Consider the following 26,000-nt stretch of genomic DNA (forward strand, 5'->3'; position numbering starts at 1 on the left):
ATTCGCAAATATAAAACATTAGGGTGTGGTGAATGATTTTCTGGGTGAGGGGAGGAAAGGGATTTGGCCAATTAGTTGAAAAATATAACTATACTCAAATTAAATTATTAATAAATTCAGGTGACATTTTGGAAATGGTCTTCAAAAATAAAAATAAAGAGCTTTTTCTGAGGAAATATTACCTGTCAGTGTTAGGCCTAGATTCATTCACAGGGAGCTTAGGCACAGTTGCCAAAATGGAGGAGGCAGCAGTAGCTGCATCTTTAGCCCCGTACTTAGGACACTGATGTGGGATGCGGGTGATTGAGGTTGTGATGTTACCTGGAGCATAAGGGGAAGACTAGCGTGCATCCCTCTCCCAAGCCGGTGCCATAGACACAGAGTTACAGAGTTATTCCTGCTCTCTCCTTGACACCATCAACATATAATAATTACCTGCAAAGTGAGACAGCATCGGAAAGGGGAAATGCAAGGAGCCAAGCACATCCAGCAACCTTATGGTTAGGCAATGTATGGTTTATTTGCTGTTATTTCCTGTCACAGCAGTATGTAGATTTTAAATGGTATTCAGTAGCCTCCGGTTCCCACGGATTTGGGGATTGCTTGTGGAATAAGAGATGTGTTACCCACATGCTTTGAGAAACCAGAATGTGGTAGGCATTAAAAAGACAAAAAGGTATCGTGTCCCCTTCGCAGCATGGGTATAACATATCGTCCCCAGTCCACTTGAGAATCTGGATTTTGGTTTTATTAGCATCCCTAACAGTAAAAATAAACCATTTTTTGTTGATTAAAAAAATTCTAACTCTATCTATTAGATATCTTTAATACTAAACCAACTTTTTCTTCCATTTGAAACCAGTTCTCTCCAGTACTTTGCTGCCTGTTCACAGGAAGAGGATTAGGCAGCCTTGTGATCGCTCCGCTTCCACAAACAATTCTGCCTTTTTGGACTCTTCACCTTGACGGGTACCAGCCAGGGTTAGCTATCCCAGGGACTCTGCATTTTGGCCTTTCTAACAGTCTCATATGGATCCATGCAAAATTATATTATGGCTCTTTTCCAGAAGTTAGTTTAAATATTGTGAAGCAGAAGTGATAATGCAAATTATTAATATGACCACACTTCTTGAGGATGCTTATCTCAGGTGAAGTTGCTTTGAATTGGTGGCTGTATATTTTTTGGCAAGAGATAGGCCCCTCCTCTTCAGAGATAGTAAAGGGAGTAAGGTAGTGAAAGGAGATATTATACATATTTTATGGAAGGGGAAGTGAAGCATGGAGACTTACTCCTGTGCCATCGCTGACTGTATTCTCTGTGCCTCCCCTAAAGAGGTCCTGTTGCTTCTTTTAAAAAATAAGAGATTGCATGTTCCTCTGACTCTGCCCAAAGGGCGTAAGTAAATGCCATGTGAAGGTTACATGATTATTTTCTTGCTCAGATAATAAAATGTCACGCTGTGATAAGGACTTTTACGCATTTCCATTTGCAATGTCTGATTATTTACTGATAAGATCCTGAACAAGTCGAGCGACTCCATTCCAGTTGCTTTCAATAACACCTGCCTTGTCAGCAGTAAAGTGTTTTAATTCCTTCAGAAAAATATTTAGCTTGTCAAAGCAAACAGCAGCAGCTCGTACAGCCTGCCACCGACACAGCCGTCGGAGGCTTTCCCAAGGAGGAGGGTGCCCGTCGCAGCCTCCTCCCTGCGAGGAGCCTGGGGCTGGCGTACCGGCCGGCTGTGGGATGTGCCGTGCGCAGGGAGATGGTTCTTGTCAAGCCTCTCAGACAGGCAAAGGGGATATTTCCCATCTCGTTTTTTTCCTCTTCCTACGCTGAAATTTTAGCATATTTGAATATTCAAAGTAGACTAGAAATACAATTGTTACGGAACGAAGTAAACTGCAGCAGGACTGGAGTCACAAATGCACGCCCTTTCCCAAGTTATTCAAATGGCATAGTTACCAAGAAGTTAAACATCTACTCAGATTTCAGAAGAATTCTCATTCGTGTCTTGGAGAATCATTGACATTTAGCTGGTAGTCATTTTTGAAATTATTTTTAAAAGCTATTACAGAACCTGAGCGTTTTGTAAAAAATCAAGTTTCTTCCCATGATGGTGGCAGATGAAACTTGAAACAGGATCCAAATATACCCTAAAAGCGTAAAAATTTCAGGTCGTATGCTGCCTACAGAAACAAACATGCTACCAACCCCCTTGGCAAAACCATCGGCCTCCTTTTTGCCAGGAGCACCGCAGGGGCCAGGGGCTCCTCAGGGGCCGGGACCTCAGGACCGGTCCTTGTTTTGAGGAATATCAGTGTTATAGCTGTAGACACTGGGGCTGGTTGGTTTGCAGGATGATTCATGCAGTATATCTTTATTTAAAAACTGTACTTTAATTAGCAATACTGTGTTTCTCGTAGTTTCCCAAAGCCTGTGAATGGAAGCGAGGTGGTGGGGAGGGCAGGATGAATAGCCTTGAATTTGAATTTACATCGGGAAGGGAAGGAATAGAGTCCAGCCCCCTCTCTGTCAAGCTAATGGGGTTTTGCTGGTATTTGTGCCCAGTTTTTAACTGCTCTCTCAGGACACGTCTTTGCCAGTTACTGCTGGAGCTGACAGGCTTTTATGTAATATTTTACCTGGTCATTTGAATTATTTTCTACTTGGACCAAAATATCATATACTGTTAGCGGGGAAAAACCCCACAAAACCCAAATCCCTCTTTTCATCTTCCACTTTCACCTCTTGATTTAAACATCAGAATTAGGAATACCATTGGCAAATTATTTTTGCAAGCCTTCAATGACCTACTCCCTGAAGCTGCATAAAATAGCTTATTTATTTCTTATTTATTTACTTATTTGTTTACAACACAAATCACAGATACTTTATATATGTGTGTACAGTTTTTGCATTTAGATTGAAACAGCACGGCTGTGTGTCACAGGTTAAGTATCATATGGTGAAGTGTAAAACAGGATGTGTCACTGAAATACCAGTTAATCTGTTTTCCCCAGACCTATAATGTGTTCGAGAATATAATGCTCTTTTGTTGAAGTAATTCCCTGTAAGAATTTAAAAAGGATATAAGATTTTTGTCTCCATGTAGAATGTTCAGCTGGCATCTTGCCATGTTATTAAATACGGATTAGAAATAGCACTGAGGTATTTAAACATAATTCTTGTAACAGGATAAATAGCTAATAGCATTTGGTTTGCTGCTTGTGTGCTTGTGACCTGGTAATGTTCCCATTAACACAAACACAGACAGCACGAACTCTGTAGACAGAATTCACAGCAGAAGGAAATTCAGTTTTTGAACTAGTTGGTATAAGATTAAAGCCAGTGATCTGTAACTGGGCGGCGTTTCCCAGCTCTGATTTTCACCTGTATTCAGTTAAAAGGCTCTTGGTTTTCTTAGGCTCCTGGCAGGTTTTTGAAAATAATCTTGAATCTTAAAATTAAAGAATGGATAACGATTAGGGGGAGTGATCTTTTTGAGGGCTGTGTATTTTTATTAATTAGCTGGCATATTTCTGTTGTGATTAAAGTGGACGACGGCATTCCCTCTCCTCACTTCAGGGGAAGTGGAGTGGGGGCACCTCTGCAGCCATTTTCCTTTGCCTCTGCTTAAAACCTTCTCTTCGGACTAAACCACTTGATTTTTAAAATTTTTTTAAAATTCTTTTTACAAGCAATGGAGATTTTGTCACATCTCCCATTAAAATACAATGAATAAAATGGCTTCCGTTTTGGAGGAGTGGCAATGATTACTTACATTGCTTTGAAAAGTCGTGGTCACTGTGCGTGAGTAATACACATATAATTAATTATCATCGTGTACTAAAAAAGTTAAACAAATAGCAATGACTGAAAGTAATGCTATTTTGAGTGAAAAGTAAACCAAGTATAATTCATGCAATATGACAATTACTTCTGTAGGACAATGATAGTCCTAAATTGGGCAAGATTAATTTAAATGCTACTAAATTGTAGCTGAAGTTTTTCAGTCTTTGCTAGCCACAAGTCAATTTTCCTATTTATTTTTACATTTAATTTTCCTTGCCTTGCCTCTGTTCTCCTTGCCGTGCACAGTTCCTGGAAGCTTGCTTGTCACCGTCATCTAAGCAAGCCTTGTAAAATAAGAGATAAATAAGTAATAATGCATTGATAATTATGACGGGATAAAGTGCTATTTGTTGAGATAATTTTCCAAGCTGGTTTAGAAAAAAAGTAAACTGTCACAAAGTATTACGGCATTCATGTGTTGTTGCTGGGGGCTAGGCATCTAAAAAACAGTCGAATGTTTACTTTGCCTTAAAGGGTTTAGCATCTGGCCAAGAATGGCTGGGCGTGATTGCTGCACTACGACCCAGAGATGGAAACCTGGGAAAATGCTGAATTTTGCCCAGCTCTCTACCAGGGCTCGCTGGCCTCCCTCCCTCGGTGCCCGGCTGCACGAGATGCGGCTCGGGAGGCACCGCAGGGCCCTTCCCGGGTGGGCATCCCTGGATCCCGGGTGGGCATCCCTGGATCCCCTCCAAGCTGAAGCAGCCCCGGGGCAACCTCTTTCTGATGCCCCCCAAATGCTGGTGTTGCCACAGGAGCGTCCGATTTCCCTTTCCCCCTTCCCGCAGCGCAGCGTGAGAGGATCTGCTCGTGCAAGGAGCCTCCTTCAGACAGCTCTGCTTGGGATGGCCAGGCCTTGTTACTCCAACTATTTATTAATTATTTAAGCAAATTATTGTTGAGCTCACGAAGCAGTGGATCCCTGGTTGCTGATTGCTTTTGCGTTATTACCACATGCTTACTGTGCTGCAGATGGCAGGTAGCTAGATGCAAGCATCCTCTATGTTTAATTAGTTGCCTTCCCATCATGAGAAGCACCAAGGGTTTCGCTCTGAAACCAGGCTCCGCACTGTCCCAGGTTATGCTCAGTACTGTAGCTACCAGAGTGGCTTTATTTGCAGACCTGGTATAGGTAGCTGTAAGAGAGCTGAGAAAATAAGTCTGTAATTTGCATTTTTCCTTTGTGATTTCGTTTGATTTTAGGAATTTTTTTAAGAGCACCTGTGGACTGCCTTTAACTGCCCTGGAGAGAGCCACAGCTCGAGTTGAAAACACCTGTGACAAGGTGAAGGGCCCGGCCCAAGGCTAGCAACACCAGTGTGTGTAGAATCGCAGAACTGGTTTACTTTCCTCTTTTGTAAGAGTGCATACACACATAACTTTAATCTTTAATCTCTTTAATGTAAATAAGACTGAATATTAGTAAAACCACAGCCTCTATAAATGTATTACAAGACGCTGCACATTTTAATTTTCACCTGCACTCTCTTGTGTTTTGTTTGCTTTACAGAATTATCACTTAATGGTTCATTTATTTATAATCTTTGTCAGAACTGGAAGGGCAGGATGCAGGCAGACCCACTGCTCGGTAGAAGCACTGGGCAGACGGTGATATCAAAATCAAAAGTAAATGGATATTTCATCTAACTAACAGGAGTGAGTTTGGGCCTTTTGTTCCTCATTATTTATAAAGTAACTGGACAAAGGTAAAAAGTTTATTGCCACAAAGTTGCTTCTTAATGAAGGAAAATTTCTTCCTATGCATCAAACCCATTTAATTACTTACTAAGTAATTAAGTTAATTTCAGCAATAATTACTTACCCAGCAGACCGTGAATAAGTAAATAATGCAGCGAAAGTTCGAATAAAGGAGGCTTTCTCTGCTCTGAAATGGCTGCTGGCATGTAGGGGAGAGAGAGAACTGAAACCAGAGGAAATTACAGCTTCAGACTTCTTTTCCTTTCTGTCATCTAGAGAGGATTAGAATTTCCAGATGTATATAACCCCTTTAAGCTGCTCACTACATAAAAACAGGGTCAAGGGAAATATCCCATAAAGAAACTCCAACACACTGTTAATCCCTCAGCATGAACTGAGGAGCAAGAGCATTCAAAGAACCATTTCTAGCAAAGAGCCTTACTGAACATATGAATTATGAAATCTAATAAACCAAGATAATCATAGTAAGTTAATGCAAACACTGCATGAAAGAAAGTACGGTATAATTTCAGAAACCTAACAGAATGAGAAAAGCCTTAATAATGAAATTGTTAGAAAATGTTATGAAATGCTAATAGGTGGCCAGTCCGGGAGACATAAATCTTGCCTGAGCTTCAGATGTTAAAATGTGAGGTAGCAAGGGCTGCGTTATTTCTGCAGGTGGGAGCTCAGCCTGAACTCACATTCAGTGCCAGAAGAGCCCTGCTCTAGGACAGAGCCCATCTTTTATTATCAGTAATAATAGCTAGATAACTAATAATGAGATGACCACTAATGTACAGCTGCATCATTAAAAACACAGTAGACGGGTATATCTAAATTGTCGTCCTGTCTGTAGGTAGACTCAACCTTTAGCCTACTACTTATAATCCGTGGCCACAGAAAAACCAGTTTAATGGTGTTCTGTGGTCAGTTGAAGCTGTGCAGGTGAAAAGTTAACTCCTTTTACCGCCTTGCACTAATGCTCATTTCCTTTCATTCTCTTTCCCTTGGCATCTCTTTTTGGCCCAGCTTTGGCTAAAAGCCTTAATCTACACAGAGTTTTATTAAAAAGACTTCCAAAAATCCTTCGGCATTCCCACATCCCCGCTAATGGTCTACATTTAAGTTTTCTGTTTGTTTTTTAACTTAGGAGCAGTCTTTTCGTTCTGTATTTGTACAGTACTCAATTTATAGTGCCTAGATGCTACTATAAAGGTCTACATTTCCCTGTCTCCATGAGGAAAAAAGGAAAGTTGGGCTAAGAAATCCTCCTGTCTGAGGATCCCAGCCACACCTTTTCCGCAGGTCTGTATTTGCATCAGTTTGGCAGCTGCTCTGTGCCCTGGAGCTCCGTATCCTGACAGCACTTTAAGGCAGGACTCCTAAGATATCATCTTCATAGCCTGTTTTGTGGATGGGCAGTAACATCTGATGGGTACAAACAACTGCTGATGGGTTTCAGCAGTTGATTTGGCTCTTTGTCAAGAGGATTGACTACGTGCATGCTGTGCCGAAGCAGCGGCCAGCCCCAAGCGCCCAGAGCAGCCTCCTGATGTCTGGTCCAGGCACTCAGCGACTTAGACCTGTCTGAAACTTACCACTCCTTATCACCAACCTTTTGGTGGCCCGTAATCTTCCAGGTATGCTCATCTTTGAATCAACATCCCACCCTTTGATGGTATTGCTTTTACAGGAAGGAGACTTTCTCCCTATCCATCGCTGCTGCTGTTCTGCTAGATGGCATTCTGGTACCATGTACGCCTATACCTTGTTTTGATGATTATCCACAATCAGGCCAGCTGGTGGCTGAGATACGTCCTGAGCCCTCCTGTATTCCATTAGGCCTGAGCTGCTTGGATGTCCTTGCTGTCTGAGAGGATGCTGCTGCTGCAGCCATCCTGGGCTGCGTTTGGATCCTGTAGCAGCCTCAAGACTTGTGTCCCATTGCAGCTCAGACTCTGTTGCCTTTTGCCAATGCTGCATGAGGCTCCTGGGCTGAGGAGAGTGGTTTTTCAGTTGCCACCCCTGGGATCCTTGCATTGCTCCTTGTATTCTGTAAGTTGGACAGTTGTACCTGGCCAGTGGATGAATACTGGCCCATACTAGCATGTGTCCATCCCTAGTTGTAAGCACGCATCAAGCATAGAGCGTCAGCAGTTAGATTTGCAGTGATTTGCTCAAGCCACTTTACATAAAATGCCATTTTGCGCTAACTGCTCTCCTGTTCTTCCTCAGAAGAGGATAACCTCTGGCACCATTTACTTTTTGCTGTCTGGCTAATCTTAACACATGGACTCTCTTCATTGCCAACAGCATCCTACCCTGTCTGGTGTCTGGCTGGAGCTCGCTGTCAGAGATACTATATCCATCATCTGTTTCCTTTTCCAAGGAATCTTTCAATTATTTTAGAGTGTAAACTCTGTTTGGGATAGCTGCTGCTGTTTACTGAGCAGTACCCTTCCCTTCCATCATTGCCATGGAGTTTACTACACGTTATTTTCACTTGGACACGTTCAGCGGCATGGAGTACAAAAGCATGGCACTTGCCATCATCTTGTCCTTGGAGTGATGTCTGTGTCAAGTGCAAAGAAACAACGGGCAGCAAGGAACCTTCCAGTGGAGAATAAGTCCAAGTCCCTGCTGAAAGGGATCAAATCTCATCTGGAGACAAAATGTGTTTTTTTTTTCCTCTTGTGCTGTCACATATGCATGTACATATTGATACACCTGCTAATCCTACTGGAAACCTGGTTCAAAACCTCATGCTGTGGTGGTTAGGAACCCTTCTAATTGTCAGCTAGAAACATTCATGGCCAGCTTGTACCTGTTTGTTTTTGTTTCAGCATCACCCCCAACTATCAGGGAAAAAATTACACTTGCACTGAGTAATCATATCTTCCCTCAGTCTTTGCCTTCCAAATTTAAACAAGAATAGATTTTCCTGCCCCGTGTTGTACAATAGGTTCCTCATTTTCATCATCATCTTAGTAGCGCTTGACTGAGTTTGATTTAACCTTTCATGAAGGCGGAGGACCAGATTTTTGCAGAGACCTCTTCAGGACCATGTACAGCGTCTTCTGCTGTGGCTTGAACGCTGCCCTGCCTCCATGGAAGTGCCAGCTTTGATGTAACCTAAGGCAACATCAGCTTTTCCCTACAGCTCCATCAGGCAGTTGGGTCAGACATGCTGGGAATAATGCACTCCCCTCTTTTTTTTTCAGCAGTTATCTCTAGCTGGTAAGTAGTCTCCAAGGGTGGGATTCAGCTCACTGAAGTTAAATTAGATGCCTAGACTCTATAGGGCTATTTAGTACTGTACTCGGAGACAGCAGCACTACCAGAGAGCGCGACATCCCAAGCGGGTGGGTGGGTGAGACAGGCAAGGTGATGAATCCTCAAGGAATGCCGCTCACTCTCTATACATGTATCTGTCTCTTCTAACCAGAGACCTGTTTCTTCTGGCTGACTATGCGAGGTGGCTTCCAGCTTCAGTGTGTAACATAACAGTTTGTAACCATTTTTATCGCTTTTCCATTATCCTCACACTCAGGGTTATCAGTTTGTGGGGTATTCAGTCTGTTCCAAAAAGCACTGGTGGTGCTGCCGCTGTTCCTGCCTCCTGGGTTGCAGGCTCCATCTGCAGGTCTGGTTGTTATCATTAGATAATTCTCCGGCATCTCTCTGACTGAAACTTGCCCTTATGTTTTGCTGAAATGCCAGACAGGACCTCCAAGGCTCCCTCCTGGACCAGTGCGCATTTTCATTTTTGTGAGGGGGAGGAAGAGAACAGCAAAGCCAGCATACCCAGTGATTTGAACCACTTCCAGCTACCCTGGTGCTCCAGAAGTCATGTGCTTTTTGGTTAATCACATTCTGTTCTGTGCAGTGGGACTCTCTGCACTGCTGCCTCTCCCTGTAGCACATGGCATCCGTTGACCTGGATGGAGAGGGCTTCATGTTTCTGTTACAAAACCAGGCTCTTCCCCTCCAGGGTAGTAGCAGGTCACGGTCAAGCCAAGTGCACACAAATTGAGTTGTTGGTTCCTCCTCCAGGTTTCCTTCCTGCAGTTCTGCCTGCACCCGTCTTCAGGTTTTGTGCAGCTCAATAATCTGGGCACCTACCCTTTTTAACACCCCCTCTTCCCAAAGTGCCTCAGTTTGCAGACTGGATCATTGAGATGTAAAGTCAACTGATGCTCTACTTTGTCATTTCTCCTCCCCTGCTGAGTGCACAGGACTTATCATGAAAGTCTGCTTTATTCTGATGACAAAATTAAATCCTCTTGAGCCAACGTAACTAGCTGCATTTCAGGTTGTCATTCGAGAGGATATATAGCAGATACAAAACCTGAAGGACCTGTCCTTCTATTTGCAGTTGCTGAGCCAACTTGCTTGTTTAAAAGTTACAGGCATGCCTAAATGCATTGACTGATTGTGACTTGAAAGAGAGATAGGAGGAAGGGGAGAAAGTGGAAGACATCCAGAGGCCCCAGGGTCCATTTTTCGTCTGACTGTCCAGATTACTAATTTTGCATGCCCTGTAAGATCCATTGCAACACGTAAGCATGGCTTAGTTTGGATGGGTGGTCATGGGGATCCTTTCAGTCTTGCTTTGAATGATCTCACTGCTGAGACCGTATCCTGAACCAGCCAAACACATGCTCGAGGAGGGATGTGTAGAGTGAGAACTTGTCTATGATATAGCTGAAGGCTGCAGCTGTGATAGTCTTTACAGCCCTAACTTGGTCCTTCTTATGTAGGGGGTAGTGGGTAGAGAAGGGCATAATTCCCGCTCAGGTGGAAAAGGGCCGCGCTTCCTACAGGGGTGGAGTTCAACACGGACACTCTTCTGATCGAAGACTCGGCTACTCAACTACTAGAAGCTGTTTGCATTGGAAGGAGAGCACTCAGGGTTTGTCCCCAGTTGCATTTGAGTCAGCAGGGGCAGACTTCCAGCTTCAGCAGGAAAAAGGGGCCTTACAAGTGGCATTGTAGGAGAGGAAGGTGAAAGTCAACCCACCCCTTCATTCTTTAGAGAAAATGTTTTAGTATACTTGCTCCCTCCTTCCCCTGTGTGCTTTTTTGTCTTAGCACCTAGAAAGAGAAAGAAGCTATTTTTAGCAGAATGCTTGTAGTTACATTTACTGTTGCCTCCTTAACCTGAAAGCTTAATTAGGGTTTAGGACAAAAAGTGTGTTATTGAACTTGTGTGTTCAAAGTTGTAATCCTTTAAGTATGTTTGGTGTTCTCTGAACCCTATAATACTGTTCAAGATAAAAGATAGATGTTATTAATATTTCTAAATATAAAATAAGATACATTTCTTTTTAAAACAAAAATCCTTATGGCACACTTTCAGTATCAAGGTGCTTGTTTTGCTCTTAAAAAAGACAGAAAGGGAAGGGGAAATTATTTTTTTTTACCTGAAGGAGTGTCCAATTGCTGTTTAGCACAGCTTTTCTCATTGAACTTCACTATTGCGGATGTCACACGCGGCAATACCCTGGCAAGTACCAAAAATATGATTTATGTGCAGGAATTTCAACTACCAGCCACATTTTAAATACGAATATTTCTGCTATTTGGCTAATAAATTAAATAGCACCTGGAAATATCTGTTTTAAGTGTTGGATATTAGCAGATAGGCAGAGCTACATGACTGTTTAAAAGTATTGCAATAATAAGTGGCAACATTTTTACTTTGTCTATTAAAATACATTTTAAATTACAGGTGCTTTATCTTAAAACTTAGCCTGGAAGTACGATTTCAGTATCTCAAGTACTCTCAAGAGTGCTATTAGCAAAAAGCAAGGCACCTTGCTGCGGAGGTGGCTCTGCGGCAGAACCTCTCACGATGAGACGTGCTAACGTCTGAGGCTGCCGCTGCTCATCGCTCCAAGAGCAGAAGTCAAGATTTCCATTTCAAGCCCAGTAGGTGGCATCAAAAGAGTTCTCTAAAATTCAGCATTTGGGTGTTCATGCCCTAGGCCGCAAAATGAACACAGTGCTTAGATAGAGAAAATTCCAGGTAATCTGTCTCTTCCTCGCAAAAAGCTTTGGTTTGAACACGATCTGACCCAAATGACATGCCTGTGGTGCTTCTGTGCCTTGCACAGAATACCATATGTTATTAAGTGCATTACAGTTGCCTTCAGTGAACCCAAATGACTTGTAACTATATTTTTATTGCATTCATAACAGAAGTAATATTGCCAATTTTGTTTTTTTTCAGTGATGTGATACTATAGGAATCTGCATGAATACTGTAGCAGGTATCAAGAATGTAAAACACGCTTTGTGTCTTTGAGGAGTAGATACTTTTTTTTTAAAATTAAAACAGTATATCTGTCACAGCATACTAACAGAACATGGTTATGTCTAGAAAACAGACATTTTCTAGGGTAGCTGCACTCAAACCCATGTGCTTCTCAGAACCTATTGCCAAGGCTGAAGGAGGTCTTTGCGCTAGTGGGAGTATGGGAGTGCAGTCATACCGCTTCCCTCTGTCTTTCTGCCTGTGATCTTAAAAAAATGCTCATAAAAAAAGGGCCTGGGCACTTCATGGTAAACCAGAGGGCAGTGGGATTTCCTCTCAGGGGTGAGGAGGAGAGGGGAGGCACTGGGAGCTCCCCTCCCCTTTCTCCTTGGCTGTCGTGCAGCCAAGTTCAATGGCTGGTCTCAGTGGTGCAGCAGGGCAGGAAGCAGAGCTGTCTACCACAGGGGCCTTTCTTGCATTGCCGCTATGTGTGCAGAGCCAGTGGTAGCTACTCGTAGCAGCTACTGCAGTCAGGCTGGCATTGCAGGGCTTAGTTCAGGGCAAGAGTCAGTGCTAGGAATGCAGTGGGCTCAGTTAATCCATGCCAGTGCAGAACAAATGAGTCTGTAGAAGGAATTAAAGCAAAATAGCTGTTGGTCTTGAAAGTCGCACCCAGCCTTAAAGTTGCTTCCCACAGGCGGCCCAAGCTTGTGAACTCCTTGTAGTTTTTCAGGCAGTAGTTTTGAGCTGGGTGCTGTGGTTCCCGTTCTTTGACAGGAGATCAAATGCGTTGTGAAAAAGGAGAGGGGAGTTGTTGGTGTGGTATGAGAAGGAAGAGCACACAAAAACTGCCTGGTAGCTGAGGAGCGAATAAGGAAACTTGGAGGAAAGTTCCAGTTCAGCCTGAGACAGCTAGCTCAGCAGAACAGGCAGGGGCAGATCCACGATGCTGGTCCCAGCTGGACGGTTCGTTGTCTCCCAGTAGGCAGCGGTTCTGCTCCACTTGCTGGATAAACCTGCCTCAGCCAGCATAAATATGGCAAAGGAGGTAACTTAGCTTCCTTGTGTCGAAGAACTCCACTCCCTCGTGGAGTTCAGCTTTTGGGGAAAAAAAAAAAAAGTTATGCTCCTTGTTCTCCTTTTTATTGTAGCTTCAAAGGGATTATATAATTATATGAAAACAAATAAAAAAGTCTTCTCTGCTCCTTCTGAACTGTTTCTTCCGTGCTTAACCTTCAAAAGCAAACAAAAAGTCCAGGAAAAACAAATTCCACTCATCACGATTTTGAAGGCACAGAACATTTGAGGTCAATAGAAGAACCTTCCAAAACCTGGTTCCCGAGGTGTTTGGACAGAAGTGGTTACAAAACAAATGCTTACAACAGCTCCAGGGGCAGAGCAACTCCAGCTCAGGGAGGGCCCAAACTACTGGTTTAAGAATGACATACAGTGTGTGACTCCTGGGTAAAGTCACCATAATTATCCTCTTGCTATGGATGAGGATGTGGAGGCAAGCGACCTCTTCAAGGCCACTCAGAAAAGCAGAGCTGCTGAATCAAGGTGGCAGCAGCAGCTCCAGAAACTGAATATAATTCTTTTGGGAACCTCTTATGCCAATTATGGTCTTCCTTATGCCAATTAGCCTAAGGCATGGCGGTGCTCCTACCTGTGAGCTTAAGCAGTAGTGGAAAGAAGGGCGTGGAGAGCTTTTCCCTTTCCTGGCATCTTTGAGTAAGACCCAGAACGACAACAACAAAAAAGACCGAAGAGAGAGTGGAACAGTGAAAAATGAATGAAAACAGGGAGTGCAGGCTAATAATCCCATTAAGTAATGGCACATGATTACGGAGAGCTGTCATAAGTCGATACTGTCACAATATACGATTGCTGCCTAGGGCTCTGAAGGCTTCTATGCACGTGAAAGTTTCTATGCACGTGAAATGAAAGTTTCTATGCACGGCCTGACATTTTTCTCCTCTGCAGCGACGGCTGTCTTAATTGTTTGATTAATGAACTCATTAAATCCCAGTATTACTAGAAAAAGCATATTGACCTCCTGACCAATCACAATTAAAACGTAAATGCCACTTATTCGAGACAGTGGTTAGCCATCTATTTAAGCAGCAGAAGAGCATGAAAGCCAGCTTTATGTTTTGGGGATTTGTCCCACTTCACCCACAAGATCTGGATGTTAAGAGAATGTCACAACAATTGCAGGTGGAGGCCAACTTGCAGCATTACCTACAATTACAGCAGCATTTGCCTGGTTATTAAGATTATAACCAGTCTGGAAACACAATCCACCATTGAATCAACAGCAGGAGACTCCGGGTGACTTCACCGGAGTTAAGATTTCACCCTGCATCATCACTAAGCACAACAGTGAGGAAGCGTCATTAAATTGTGCGTGTGTACCAAGCACAGCTCAAAGTTACACATCCCTGAGTGGTGTTGTGGAGAAAAACACAGGGAGTTTTGCCCCCAGGCTGCAATGCCCCTAGCTGCACTATCTTCCTGGGGGTATCAGTAAGGGAGAGGCAGGTCTTTTCTGGTTCTCTCACTGCTGCATTGAGTCCCTGCAAGGTAAGTTGTTGACAGTCTCAATTCTGTAAAAAGGCCACCCTTGCTTTGTTGGAAGGTACATTATCGTATGATGATGGCACAGTTCAGCTATTGCCGTGTTGCTCGATACACAGCTATAAAGCTATTTCAGTGTCCCAGCTCGTGATTTTTGAGTGGCTGGTGTCATCATGGCAGACTCTCTGTTTGGAAACTTGAACTAACACCTTTGGCATGTGTAACTGATGCTTTTATGGCCAGGAGGAATTGTAGCTTCCTGGATTAGGTGAGCTGAGTTAGGAGAAAAGAGTTGTGTCCTGTAAGTCAAAATGCAAGTTGACGTATCTGAAGGCATTTTAGCTAGCTGTATTCACCCTGTTTTCCACAGCAGGTCAAAATATCCACATTCTGGGCTTTCAGCAAAGGTTATAGGAAACTGTAGCATCTTTCAGCTGCCAGGTCAAACCACGTCAAGTTCTTAATCAGATTTGGTGTTCAAGGTCTTGCAGTCACTTCAGTCTGCTGGTCACTGTTACGGTAGGGAAAGGTTTAATAACTGCTTGTGCTATTGTGCGGGATACTGTAATTTGCCTCCAGCTCTGCAGAACTGAAAGAAACCTAGAGGTATCTACCACGAGCCCTGGCGTAGCTAGTCTAGAGATTTGTCCTCCCTTCACCTCCCACCCAGAGCTCAAGCTGCTGAGGACTAACTGGCTTTCAGCTTCCTAAAGCTCCATGTGGCTCACCAGTTGTCCCTACCTGAGTGGCTGCTGGCTCCTTTACTGTAGGGCCTCAGCAGCCGAGGCTTTTGACTGAGTAACTCCCAAAGATCTGCCTGTTGTTCTCAGTCCAGGCACAGCAACCCTAGAGAGCATGGCCCTGTCTTAGACGTCGGGATGTACTACACAGCCTGGATAGCATGGGCTTTTAGTATAGATTTATATTAATAAAGTGCAGCAATGATTTCATAAGGAAACTGCTCAGAAGATTTCCTCAGCCTGTGAGAAGGACCATGGCCACATCAGAAATGGGGAAGCATCCTAGTACCTGTGAATTTATTTTCTGCTGTAAAAGCAAAGTGCTTTCCATAACCACCGGAGACAGCAAAGCTGGGCAAACACTGCAGCACTTCACCAGAGACCATGGTACCTGCATTGCACAGACTGCAGCTAAGATAGCAGTACACTATTGACGTCCCTTGTAGGCAGCATGGCAGGGGAGACACCACTGTATGTGAAGGTCAGATGCCTTTTGGACTTCATCAGCATGTTTAACACCATCAGGACTAGCCCATAGAAGCAGTCAAAAAGTACCAAGTAAACAATCATCCCAGTGGTTAGAGTTGGCAGGGCGTTGCTGTAATCAGTGATGCTTAATCCCCTGTTTTACTCAATTCCTCAGTGTTCAAATGATTTTTTTTTTTGTGACAGGTTGCTAGCAGGCTGAGAGGCGTGAAGGTAAAAGGCTGAGAGATTGGTGGTTTGCTATTTTATCCATTGCAGAATAGAAAATCAGTAGTGCTGTAGTAAATTTTCCTCCCAAGTAGGTATGGACATTAAAAAGTTTGCACTTTAGAAAGAAGACAGGAGGTTGCTTCTGTAACATCTGCAAGGCTGCCAGTCCTTCACCTTCCTGGTTGCCTATTTCTCATTCCAGCTAAGGACAAACTGGGACTCAGCGCCTGCTTCGTGCCTGTGTTTGTCACGGTAACACATCTGTCCTGACCTGGGTCTCTGACTCTACCTATGGGCATTTCCCCAGAAGAGCAGGCTGGGGCTGCTGCGTCCGGCTCCCTGAAATTTACTGTCACCAAGGTGATGTGGGACAAAATGAAGCAACTACCATGTTTCCTTAGCTCCAGCAGTAAGAGTCAGAGGGAGCCAAAATGTTAGTATTTAATGGCCATCGGAAGATAGTAATTGATCAGGAAAAGTTCACCCTGCTGTCACACTTGATCACATAGCTGTTCGTGACCACAGAGCTATCTGCAAAGTTTTCTGAACGGTACATTAACCCTGCTGAGATAACTTATTTTTTCCTATGAAAAGCCGAATGAACGTATCAAATCAGTTGTAGGAACTGTTTTTTCTGGACACTTGTTCTTCCTTTCCCCAGACCATAGCAATCTGTTACTGTAAATTATTTCTTCACTGACTTAGGTTGATGGTTTAAATTCCTCTGTAATAAGCTGTTTGTTTAAGACACCAAAGCACAGGTTGGTACCAGGTTGGGCTGCTGTCCCCTCCGTGTCCTGCTGAAGGGGTTTCCCTGAGAGCCCAGCTGGCTGCTGGTGCCACAGCTTGTGCGAGGGCAGCGGGCTGGGACCGGGCTGCGGCAGAGAGCGAGGGGCAGCTGGAGAGGAGCCGGCAGGAGCCAGCCCCTCGCCAGACCTATCTGCCTGCCTCCTCCGGACACGGCACCTCCCAAACAACATCCCCTGACTGCGGCTTCTCCCCTTAGTGCAGCCTAGCACTGAGAGAGCGTGGGGTACCCATTGCTAACACCGAGGGGACACAGCAACACCCTTCATCCCCTTTTTTCCTCGTGGAGTGAGTAAAACATGACGTAAGAGGCAGGATGAGGCAAAATGCTGGTGTCGTGTATTTAGCTCTATTTTAAGCACATGCTAGCAGCATTTGTAGTCCTGGTCTTATGAAATACACAGTAGTTTTCTGTCTTCCCGTTGCTGTAAACTGTACAGTGCTGGAAAGCAGTGCTCCGAGTAGGAGGAAAAATACAATAGTAGCTTTTGACCAGTTTTCATTTTTGCCACCTACGAAACAAGTCTTTTCCAACACAGCGGTCCAGCATGTGTTTTAGCATTTCTAAACGTTTTCATACCCTGGCAGTGTTTAAGGCAATAGGCTATTCTGGTTTTCATTACCAAGAAAGCCAGTGCTTGCTGCAGTACCAGAGGCAGAAAGCAGCGGAGTTATCAGAGAATCCTTCTAGTTGATATGGAGAATAAGACGGTTTACGAAGCTGCAGGAGCGTCCCCCTTCCTGCGTCCCTCGAGCTCCATGGCAGAAACCTGCCTGCTCCAGACCAGGCGCTCGTTTCCAGACATAGAGCTCTTTGTGAAGGTGAGCATTGTAAAGCTATCCAACAGCAATGTTTGTTTATGGAGAACTTTTTACTATATTTGAGATTGATTTGATAGCGTTGAGGAAGGTGAAAGAGCAAGCAGAACTGGTTTCATTAATGTGTGTTGTTTGGTTATAAGGTCTGCAAACCTTAATGAACTAACCTATTAACTAAGTAAATGATACACCTCGTTTTTTACTTCTGTGCCCTTAAATTTAATCTTGTTTTAAAACTGCACTTTAGGAGAATCATATGAAGGGCTTAAAAATTAGACCTCTGCTCTCTTCTAACAATGTCACACGAAGCCTAACTTAACCAGTAGCGACTACGCAAGATTTCGCCTCATTTTAACAAAGCCTCTTAACAAAATGCAATATAAAGTACAGGAGAGCAACACTTCTATGGTGACATGTACGGTGAGTTGCACCTCTTGTGCTTTCCAGTAACACCTGGTGATTCGTTTAGCCAAAACCAAAAGACCATCATTACAGGGGCACAGAGGAAGAGAGGTTATGGGACTTGGATACAGCCACGCTTAAGGCTTGAAAGCGGGAGCCCTGGGTCTATAACGAGGAGGGATTAGCCAGGGGGACGCGGCACCTGGGCGTCATTAGTCCTCAGTTCAGCAAAGTGCAGAGAAGGGTGCGTTCAGCTGGAGCAAGGCTACTGCCTAATTTCCCTCCTTCTCTGGGCGCCCCACATTTGTCTAGCTTGAAACTCTTAATTATTTGATTTATTCTATTTTTCCCTCAAGTGCTTTAGATGTTACATCTTAATTTATGCTGGTAAATCTTTCTCTGCTTGTTTCCTGTGATCATAAACTGATTTAAACTTGTTTTAATCTTGCAGTGACTTAGGTAGATTTATGTTCATCTAGACAAATGAGGTGGAGACTATTTCCTTTGGAAGGACTGCTGTGTTTTCAAGTTTGTTTTCTAACTTATGGCAATATTCAGTATGCATTTTAATGAAAAGCTACATCTCCAAGATGACAGGATTCTTCATCATATCTATGTGCATGTTTGGAGAAGGATATAAAGAAACTTTGCATGAAGATATGTATTAGTAGAGATAACATGCTATATGTACTCATAGCAGATCTGGGTTTTCTGCTTTCCTACTGCATCTGCTTTCAAAATTTGCTATCATCACAGAAGTATGTACACCTTCACCTTTTTTTTTTTTAATTGTAGGCTGGCAGTGATGGGGAAAGTATTGGAAATTGCCCGTTCTCTCAGCGTCTCTTTATGATTCTGTGGCTAAAAGGTGTCATATTTAATGTCACAACTGTGGATTTGAAAAGGTGAGATTGTAACCGGAGTTCTTATTTTCAGAACAACTTTTCAAAAATGGTGCTTTTAAGGGGTGACTCTCTTCTGATAGATCTGAAATGCACACCGTGGCTTGGCATTAGGCTAACGGTCTGGATGCCTGATTCCTCTTTAGGGTTCACTAGTATAAAGTGGACTAACTCCTTCGAAGCAGTTGAGATTTCAATCTGTTTTGCAGTAGGTCTCTGTAAAATAAGACAGAAGGTTTGGGGTTTTTTTAAGCATTTCAGAGCACATTCAGATACGGGCTAGTGAATTCTCACACTGCTGGTGTGAGGCAGCTGGCTAAGTTTCATTTTGTAAGAAAGACGTAGAGTAGCCTGCTATTTTAAAGGTGAAACAGCTCGTTGCAATTAACTGTAGAAATTGCAAATGTGGTTCCTGTTGTGATTAACCCCATCTCCTTCCTCCCATCAGAAAGCCTGCGGACCTGCAGAACCTCGCCCCGGGAACAAACCCCCCCTTCATGACATTTGACGGCGAAGTGAAAACCGATGTCAATAAGATCGAGGAGTTCTTGGAAGAAAAGCTAGCGCCGCCCCGGTACTGTATTTCTGGCCACTTTTAGCCCCTCATGGCCCTCGATGGCGGTCAGTGACCAAACCCCCTCGGTTTCAGCAGGTCAGGCCCTCGATGAGCTGCACGTTTTATAATTGCGATGCTCAAGGCAGGACTGGTCTGGCTGCCGTGGTGGAGCTTTCCGGGAGGGGTAACTTCGGAGTGAGCCAGTGCTGAAGCCTGGCACCATGCAGGGGGTGTCCCCAGGGTGGCCCCGGCCGCCGGCCGCGCTCCTGCCGCTGCCATGGCTTTTCCCCGGGTTCACTGCTGTGCCGCTGCGGTCATTGCCAAGGCATGAAATCCACCCCTCTGCAGCAAGCGTGTGCAGAAACCTGTCTGCCGCTGCAGAAACCTGACCTCTTTTCCGCCACTTGTGTTTATTTGAGGTTTCCCTTTCACGCTACCCAAATAATTATGCTTACTGGGAGCAGGTAGTTGGAAGAAAAGGGCAGCGAAAGCCTCCCACACGGCAGACGTGCTGGGGCTCATTTTGAGTGGCTGGGTGGGCCCATCTTAGCACACAGCGGGGTCTGGGTTTCGACTTGTCCTTCCCCACCCCAGCAGCTCTTCCCACCCCTCCCCAAGCCCCGCTGTCCCACCATCAGCAGCATCGTGTCCCCCAGCCACGCACCTTCTCTCCCGTGGGACAGCAGCCCCCTCCGCAGCGCTCCCTTCTCAAGCAGCCAAACTTGACTTCAACTGGGCAAGCAGCTGCTCCCCTCCACTTTTCCCTTCCTGTCTGCCCCTGGCAACAACAGCGGCTGGACCGGCCGCGCTGAGCTTGCTCATGCACAAGCAGGCCAGGGGAGGAGGCTGGGAGGAGCAGCAGCTACTGCGAGCAGGGGCTTTCCCTCCTCTCTTCCTCATGGCAGGAGCCACGCTCCACGCAGCCTCACCTCCAGTGGAGGAGCCCTGGGAGAGGCACTGGGCTGCCTGAGCAGTGTTTGCAGCGTTAAGAGGCGTTTCCCATCTCCCTCAGACAAAGGAGGTCGTCCACATGGTTTAACTGGTGTAAACTTGCACTTGCTCAGTGATTCTTCGTTCAGGATAGTTCCCTCCGAGAGTCCTGTGTGGCCGTATATTGTGGCGCTGCAGTGTAAATAATGCATATTAATTAGTGGAGATGAAAATAAGGGCTTAGTCGTATAATTTATTTTTGTTTATTTTAACTCCTCAGGTATCCCAAACTTGCGCCGAACCACCCCGAGTCTAACTCTGCAGGAAATGATGTGTTTGCAAAATTCTCTGCGTTCATAAAGAACCCAAGAAAAGATGCTAATGAAAGTATGTGCTGCAGTCCTTTCGTCAGCCCTGGTACTTACTGGGAGAAATTAGAGCTGTACAATTCTAGCACACTGTGCCGGAGATACCCCATTTACAGCTTACGTTAAACAGTCAATTTCCAGAGCGTAAAGGCTATGGAAATCTGTGCCTGTTCACTCTCTTATTTGTGGATTCCCGAAGTTAGTTTACACAGATACCACTGTCAGCATGGGAGCACCAACTCTAGCTCCTCCTCGTTTCTCCAGGTCTCAAGCCCGTAACACTGCACCTTCCCCACAGCTCTGCTAAAAGCACAGCCCGCTTGAACTGAGACCTTACCTTTCTCCTCCATATCTGTAAATAATGAGGACTTTAGCCCCATGGCACATCTCTCCAGAGCAGGACCCTCACTACCACCACGCATTCACTCATCTCTCTCCTCCAGCTCTTGGCCCTGTTCCCTTTGCTCTTGCCTTCTCCCCTCTCCACAGTGGCACACGGGGACCACCAGCCCACAAAAACCCCAGCCAACCCTTGCCAGCCCCTGCTGCCCTGACCCCACTCGCGTGTGCTTAGCCGAAAGCACAGGACTCATGGGCTGGTTTCGCGTACACCCCGAAGCGGCATCCCGGTGGCCTGCTGTCGTCCCTCCCAGCCTTGCTGTCTTGCCTGTGGGCAGGCACTTGCCCCGTGGCTCCCAAGGCGAGAGTCAATGTGAAGGCAGACCCGCTCTGCTGGGCCACTCTGCAAAAGCACACTCCGCAGAGGTATTTGAGGAGCCATTTCTGGTAACACAGCTCCGGTCTGGTTTTTCTCAGAACCCCCTTTAGCTCCTTAGAGCTCTTATCCCAGCATTAAGTTTTAAGCTTAGGATAAAGGAATTGCAGGAGTTGGCATGGCCGGGTGTCTGCGAGCTGGGTTGGTGCCAGGAGACAGGATGCAGGAGTCTCCTTTCTGCTTGGTGTCAGAGAGACCTTGGTACAGGCTTGAATGATCTTTTTATTGTCTTAACCCAGATTTGGAAAAATCTTTGCTTAAAGCCCTGAGGAAGCTGGACAACTATTTAAATAGCCCCTTGCCTGATGAAATTGATGCTTACAGCACTGAGGAGATCACTGTTTCCAGCCGGAAATTCCTGGATGGAGATGAGCTCACCTTAGCGGATTGCAACCTCCTACCAAAGCTCCATATAATCAAGGTTTGCATTTGCTTTTTAGTTTCCTGAAGAGAAGGGCAACACAGCTCAAGGCTCAACAAGGCTCAAGTCCTTTCCTAAAAAGCAGAGGAATCCTTTATCTATTCTGAGGCCACACAGTAGCTGTGTAGGGACACCGAATGCTAATGCACAAGGCCATTTCCTTACAGCACAGCTAGGCAGATGCTCAAATTGATGACTCTGGAGCTAGAACATCTGGTTTCGTATCTGGGCTGTGACTGCACTTGCTAAGCCTCTCACAAGTATGAAATGGGTGCTATATGCAGTGCTGTAGAGAAGTGTTTTCATTTGCATTTCGTATGCAAAGTGCCATGGACCAGTAAGGTTAAATTATTTTGTCCATGCCAATTCAAGGAGCCAGCAAAAGCTGAAATTCGAACCTGTCTGTCCCACCTTTAATCCAAAACTCTCGCTTTGCTGAATATCACCACCAGTACCAATAACACTGGCAGGGTGGCCACCACGCACTGCCTTCCAGCCAAGGCTCCCAGCCTCTCCTTGCAGGGCTGTGCAGCATCTGCACCCACCTAACAGGCCTGGTGACCGAGATGTCTGGGTGTTGTCACAGCCTGTGCCTGGGCTACTCTGGAGCCAACCAGGCTCTGGAAGAGAAATGGCCACACTGGGAATTCATTGGTTTTCAAACAAACAAGGTCACTTCAGAAAGTTTGCTTTTTGACTACTATTTTGTCAGAGGAAGAGTGGGTTGAATTGCTTTCTGACACCTCCACAAGTGAAAACTTTCCCAAGAGATGTCCTGGTTGAACCTATTCCAGAGAGAGCAGCAAGGGAACGAGCCCTTTCCCACGCCCACGCAAAGCTCAGGCACAGCGAAGCGCGCGAGGTAGCAGGGTCAGCAGAGCCAATACAGGGAGAATCACCTTATGTCAGGTGAATGTCTGCAGGCTGATGGAAGATGAATGTCACACCGTCCTTGCTGGCCAACAGGGAGGGATTAGGTATTGGCCAATAGTTGTTTTCCCTAGCCATTTGAAATTTAGTATTTTAATTCAAATTTTCCCTTTCTGTCTCAGTGAAAGTATCCAAGTGTGGGCCAGTTTACTACTGTAAGATTATTCTGTTAATTCTGGTTTATGCTAGCTCCTTTGCTATTTTAAGCTGCATCTCTTCCAGATGTGGTCTACTGGTCCACATAGCTCTGCATAGCTCCAGCAGAGTATTTATACCAAATAAGTCCTTTTAAGTGAGTTAGCTTGTTAGCTAGCTTTCTTCATCCCATGTCTTCTGGGGTTTTTTTGTCTTTCCTTCTCCTTTCCCCCTACGTTGCATATGACAACAGACTTACGTGTTGAAGATTAAAAATGTGCATAAAGAGTAGATTTGGGGTTTTTTTCAGATCATGTGTGTAATGATATTTTTCTTTTCTCTTTTAATAAAAGGTTGTTGCAAAAAAATATAGAAATTTTGATTTTCCACCTGAAATGACAGGGATTTCAAGATACTTGAACAATGCATATGCAAGAGATGAATTTACAAACACTTGTCCTGCTGATCAAGAAATTGAGTATGCATATTTGGATGTTGCAAAGAGAATGAAGTAAACAGAAGATGCCTCCGTTCTTTATTACTTCTGAGATTTAGACGGGCACCAGCCAAGATGGAAAAACAAAAGCCAGCATACATTCTGCAGTGTAATTTTAAGTTCTGCTATTGGCCAATCCTTCTTTTATAATGATTGTATAGCATTATTTACTCAGTCTTAAATTATATATGTATATGTTTGTGTGTCTGTGCAGATGTCTGCACACATGAATGTCTGTTGTGCATTGCAAGTTAAAGGCATCAGTCAATATTAAAGCATTTGTTGAAGTTAGGGAAACAGTGTAGGTCACACAATTATAGCAATCTTACAGACTAGGGACTTATGCTAAATTGCTGAATTTTGCAAAGAAATAGCCCTGTTTCTAACACACATTTAACCCGTCATTATTGCTGCCTCTGATCTCTGTTTCGCAGTTGTTGCCAAACTTCACAGTTACCGGGAAAGTTTCTATTTGCTTCTCTGCAAGCCTCAGAGGGCTGCAAGCCAGCAGCTGGTGCCCGTGCAGCACCCTGGTTAACCCAGGAGAGAGGCCAGCCTGTAGGTGAGACCACACCTGACTTTCCAGAAGCCCTCTCCTCTGTGCTAGAGACCTGCAGGGCAGGTCAACGAAGAACAACTCCTTTTCACCTTGCGTGAGTCTTCTTTGAAATTAAACATAAATAAATAAAATTTCCTGCCTTCTCCTCTCTCAGGGCTGCATAACCCATCGAACTTCCCTCCTGGTGCTCCCAAAGAGAGGAACACAGGCTGTCACTGGCCTATGGACTATCTGATAGTAAATATTCGACAAGGGAGGAAGGAGAGGCTTCGTTGTCACTGTAGACAGAAGAAATGGGTGATGTAGATGGGTGATCCTACTGATGTAGGATCTCTCTGTTATCCTTCCATGCCTCTCATTTGGTTTTGGAAAGCAAAGAGGAGGGGAGGCTCTAAGAAAGAAATAGTCCTTCTATACTTTTCCTGGTTGAGCTCCAGCATATTGGCTTTTCCAGGGCAGCTGTTAGGACTTCATTGCTGAGAGCTTTCCAGCTGATCAGACAGGTATCTATCAGGAACAACGTAGACCCACCTCCTGCCTTAGGCAGGGGATGGATTAGATGAACCCCTCCAGCCTTGCATGAGTCTGTGTTCAAGGCAGCCAGTACTGGTGAGAAACGCCCTCTAGCCTGGCATCAGGGAGCGCACTATTAGAGACGTATGGACTATAAAAAGTGATGTCCACAGCTGCTTTCTGCTGAGCAGGCCCTCAGCAAGCACATAGGAGTAGAGGGTGCAATGCTTTAGTCATAGGGTCACCTGAAGTTTCCTTCTGATGGATTTTGCCTGTATGTACAAAATAGATGCGGAAATGGCTAAAAGTAGCCTTTGTAGCACCTTTATCCACAAAAAGACTGTTATAGACTAGTCATTCGTCCTTGTCCATGTCAAAAATGCGCTTGCTTTCTAACAAAGCATTACTTAATGGTAATAGTCGGTGTCAGATATATTGTGTCTGCGGTGTCTTTGTCTTACACACTACACATTTCTGATGCAAATGTCTACCTTCACAATTATTTGTAAGCATTGTTCAATATGCAGGTTTAGTTTGCCTTTAGAGAAAACAGACACAATACCTTTCCCCTCCCACCCTCAACTGTCAACTCTCGTATTGGGGTTGATAGCTGAGCAGTCACTCATCACATATTACTAACTGTTACTTTGTATTTTCAAATACATACATATATATATAATATATGAAAAATGAAATCTGTATACTCTTTTCATATGCCTTACAAATTTAAATAGAAAATATACAAATTCATAAGTAATTTGAACAGTGTTCTGTCTTTATTTCCTTGGTAATTTCCCGGTACGATACATTGCAACAGTGGCCTGGATTTTAAGAAATAAGAGGCAAAATTTAACCCAGCTTTGATTTTGGAGGAATCACATATGTCGCAGACCTGCAGTGAGGTCTTGGGAGCAATACATACAGGCTCTGCCCCTTACTTCTGAATAAAAACCTAAAGGGCCAGGGTGTAATCCTTGATGCCGAGCCACCTAGCGCAAACTGTCCCACATCCACATTGGTTTGGGGCCGGCCACATTTGTAACTGTTTGTTCTCGGGGAGATCCACGTGGGATGATCCAAAGCAGCTAGGGAATGTCCACGCTGCTCGGCAGCTCTTGCAGCAATCCAAATGCATGAGCCTGCTCCTGGCCCTCTCTTACTTCTCACCATATATGCAGTTATGTCTGTTTCTCATCAATAAATAACAGCGAGCCTGGGCTATTCTCTGGCCCTGAGAGCATGTAGCAACGTGTGGTTCACACCCGTATGGCTCTTTTCTACCTCCTGGAAACAGGTGGCTGGTTGTGGAGAACAGTACCTATCTCCAAATCATGCCTGGATGTTGGTGAGAGCAATGCTCTTCGGCACAGAGTATTTGTAACACAAGTCTTGAGGTTGGTGAAGATGAATGAAAATGTGCTTCTGAAAGCACTAGAAGGACAGAAAAACAAGGGTTTAAAAAAAGGAATAGGTTAATCGCTACGGGGCACTGTAGAAGTAATTTCATTTGAAGGACCTGATAGCAAGAAGGCAAAGAACAAACTGAAGCCTCAAGCTAAGG

At 44.6% G+C, this 26,000-nt stretch overlaps 1 protein-coding gene across 1 annotated transcript in view; it reads left to right on the forward strand.

Annotated features, from left to right (window-relative positions):
* CLIC6 (chloride intracellular channel 6) overlaps window positions 1–25,144 on the forward strand; it is a 34,038-nt gene extending 8,894 nt beyond the window's left edge. The window contains exons 2-6 of the mRNA XM_072852016.1: window positions 18,650–18,759; window positions 19,205–19,330; window positions 20,523–20,629; window positions 21,625–21,806; window positions 23,225–25,144. Of these exons, the coding sequence (XP_072708117.1) occupies window positions 18,650–18,759; window positions 19,205–19,330; window positions 20,523–20,629; window positions 21,625–21,806; window positions 23,225–23,386 (687 nt within the window). The 3' untranslated portion in view covers window positions 23,387–25,144. The remainder of the gene's footprint in view (window positions 1–18,649; window positions 18,760–19,204; window positions 19,331–20,522; window positions 20,630–21,624; window positions 21,807–23,224) is intronic.
* The last annotated feature ends 856 nt before the right edge of the window (window positions 25,145–26,000 follow it).

Source organism: Ciconia boyciana, chromosome 1, assembly GCF_034638445.1.
Source record: "Ciconia boyciana chromosome 1, ASM3463844v1, whole genome shotgun sequence".
Lineage (NCBI taxonomy): Eukaryota > Metazoa > Chordata > Aves > Ciconiiformes > Ciconiidae > Ciconia > Ciconia boyciana.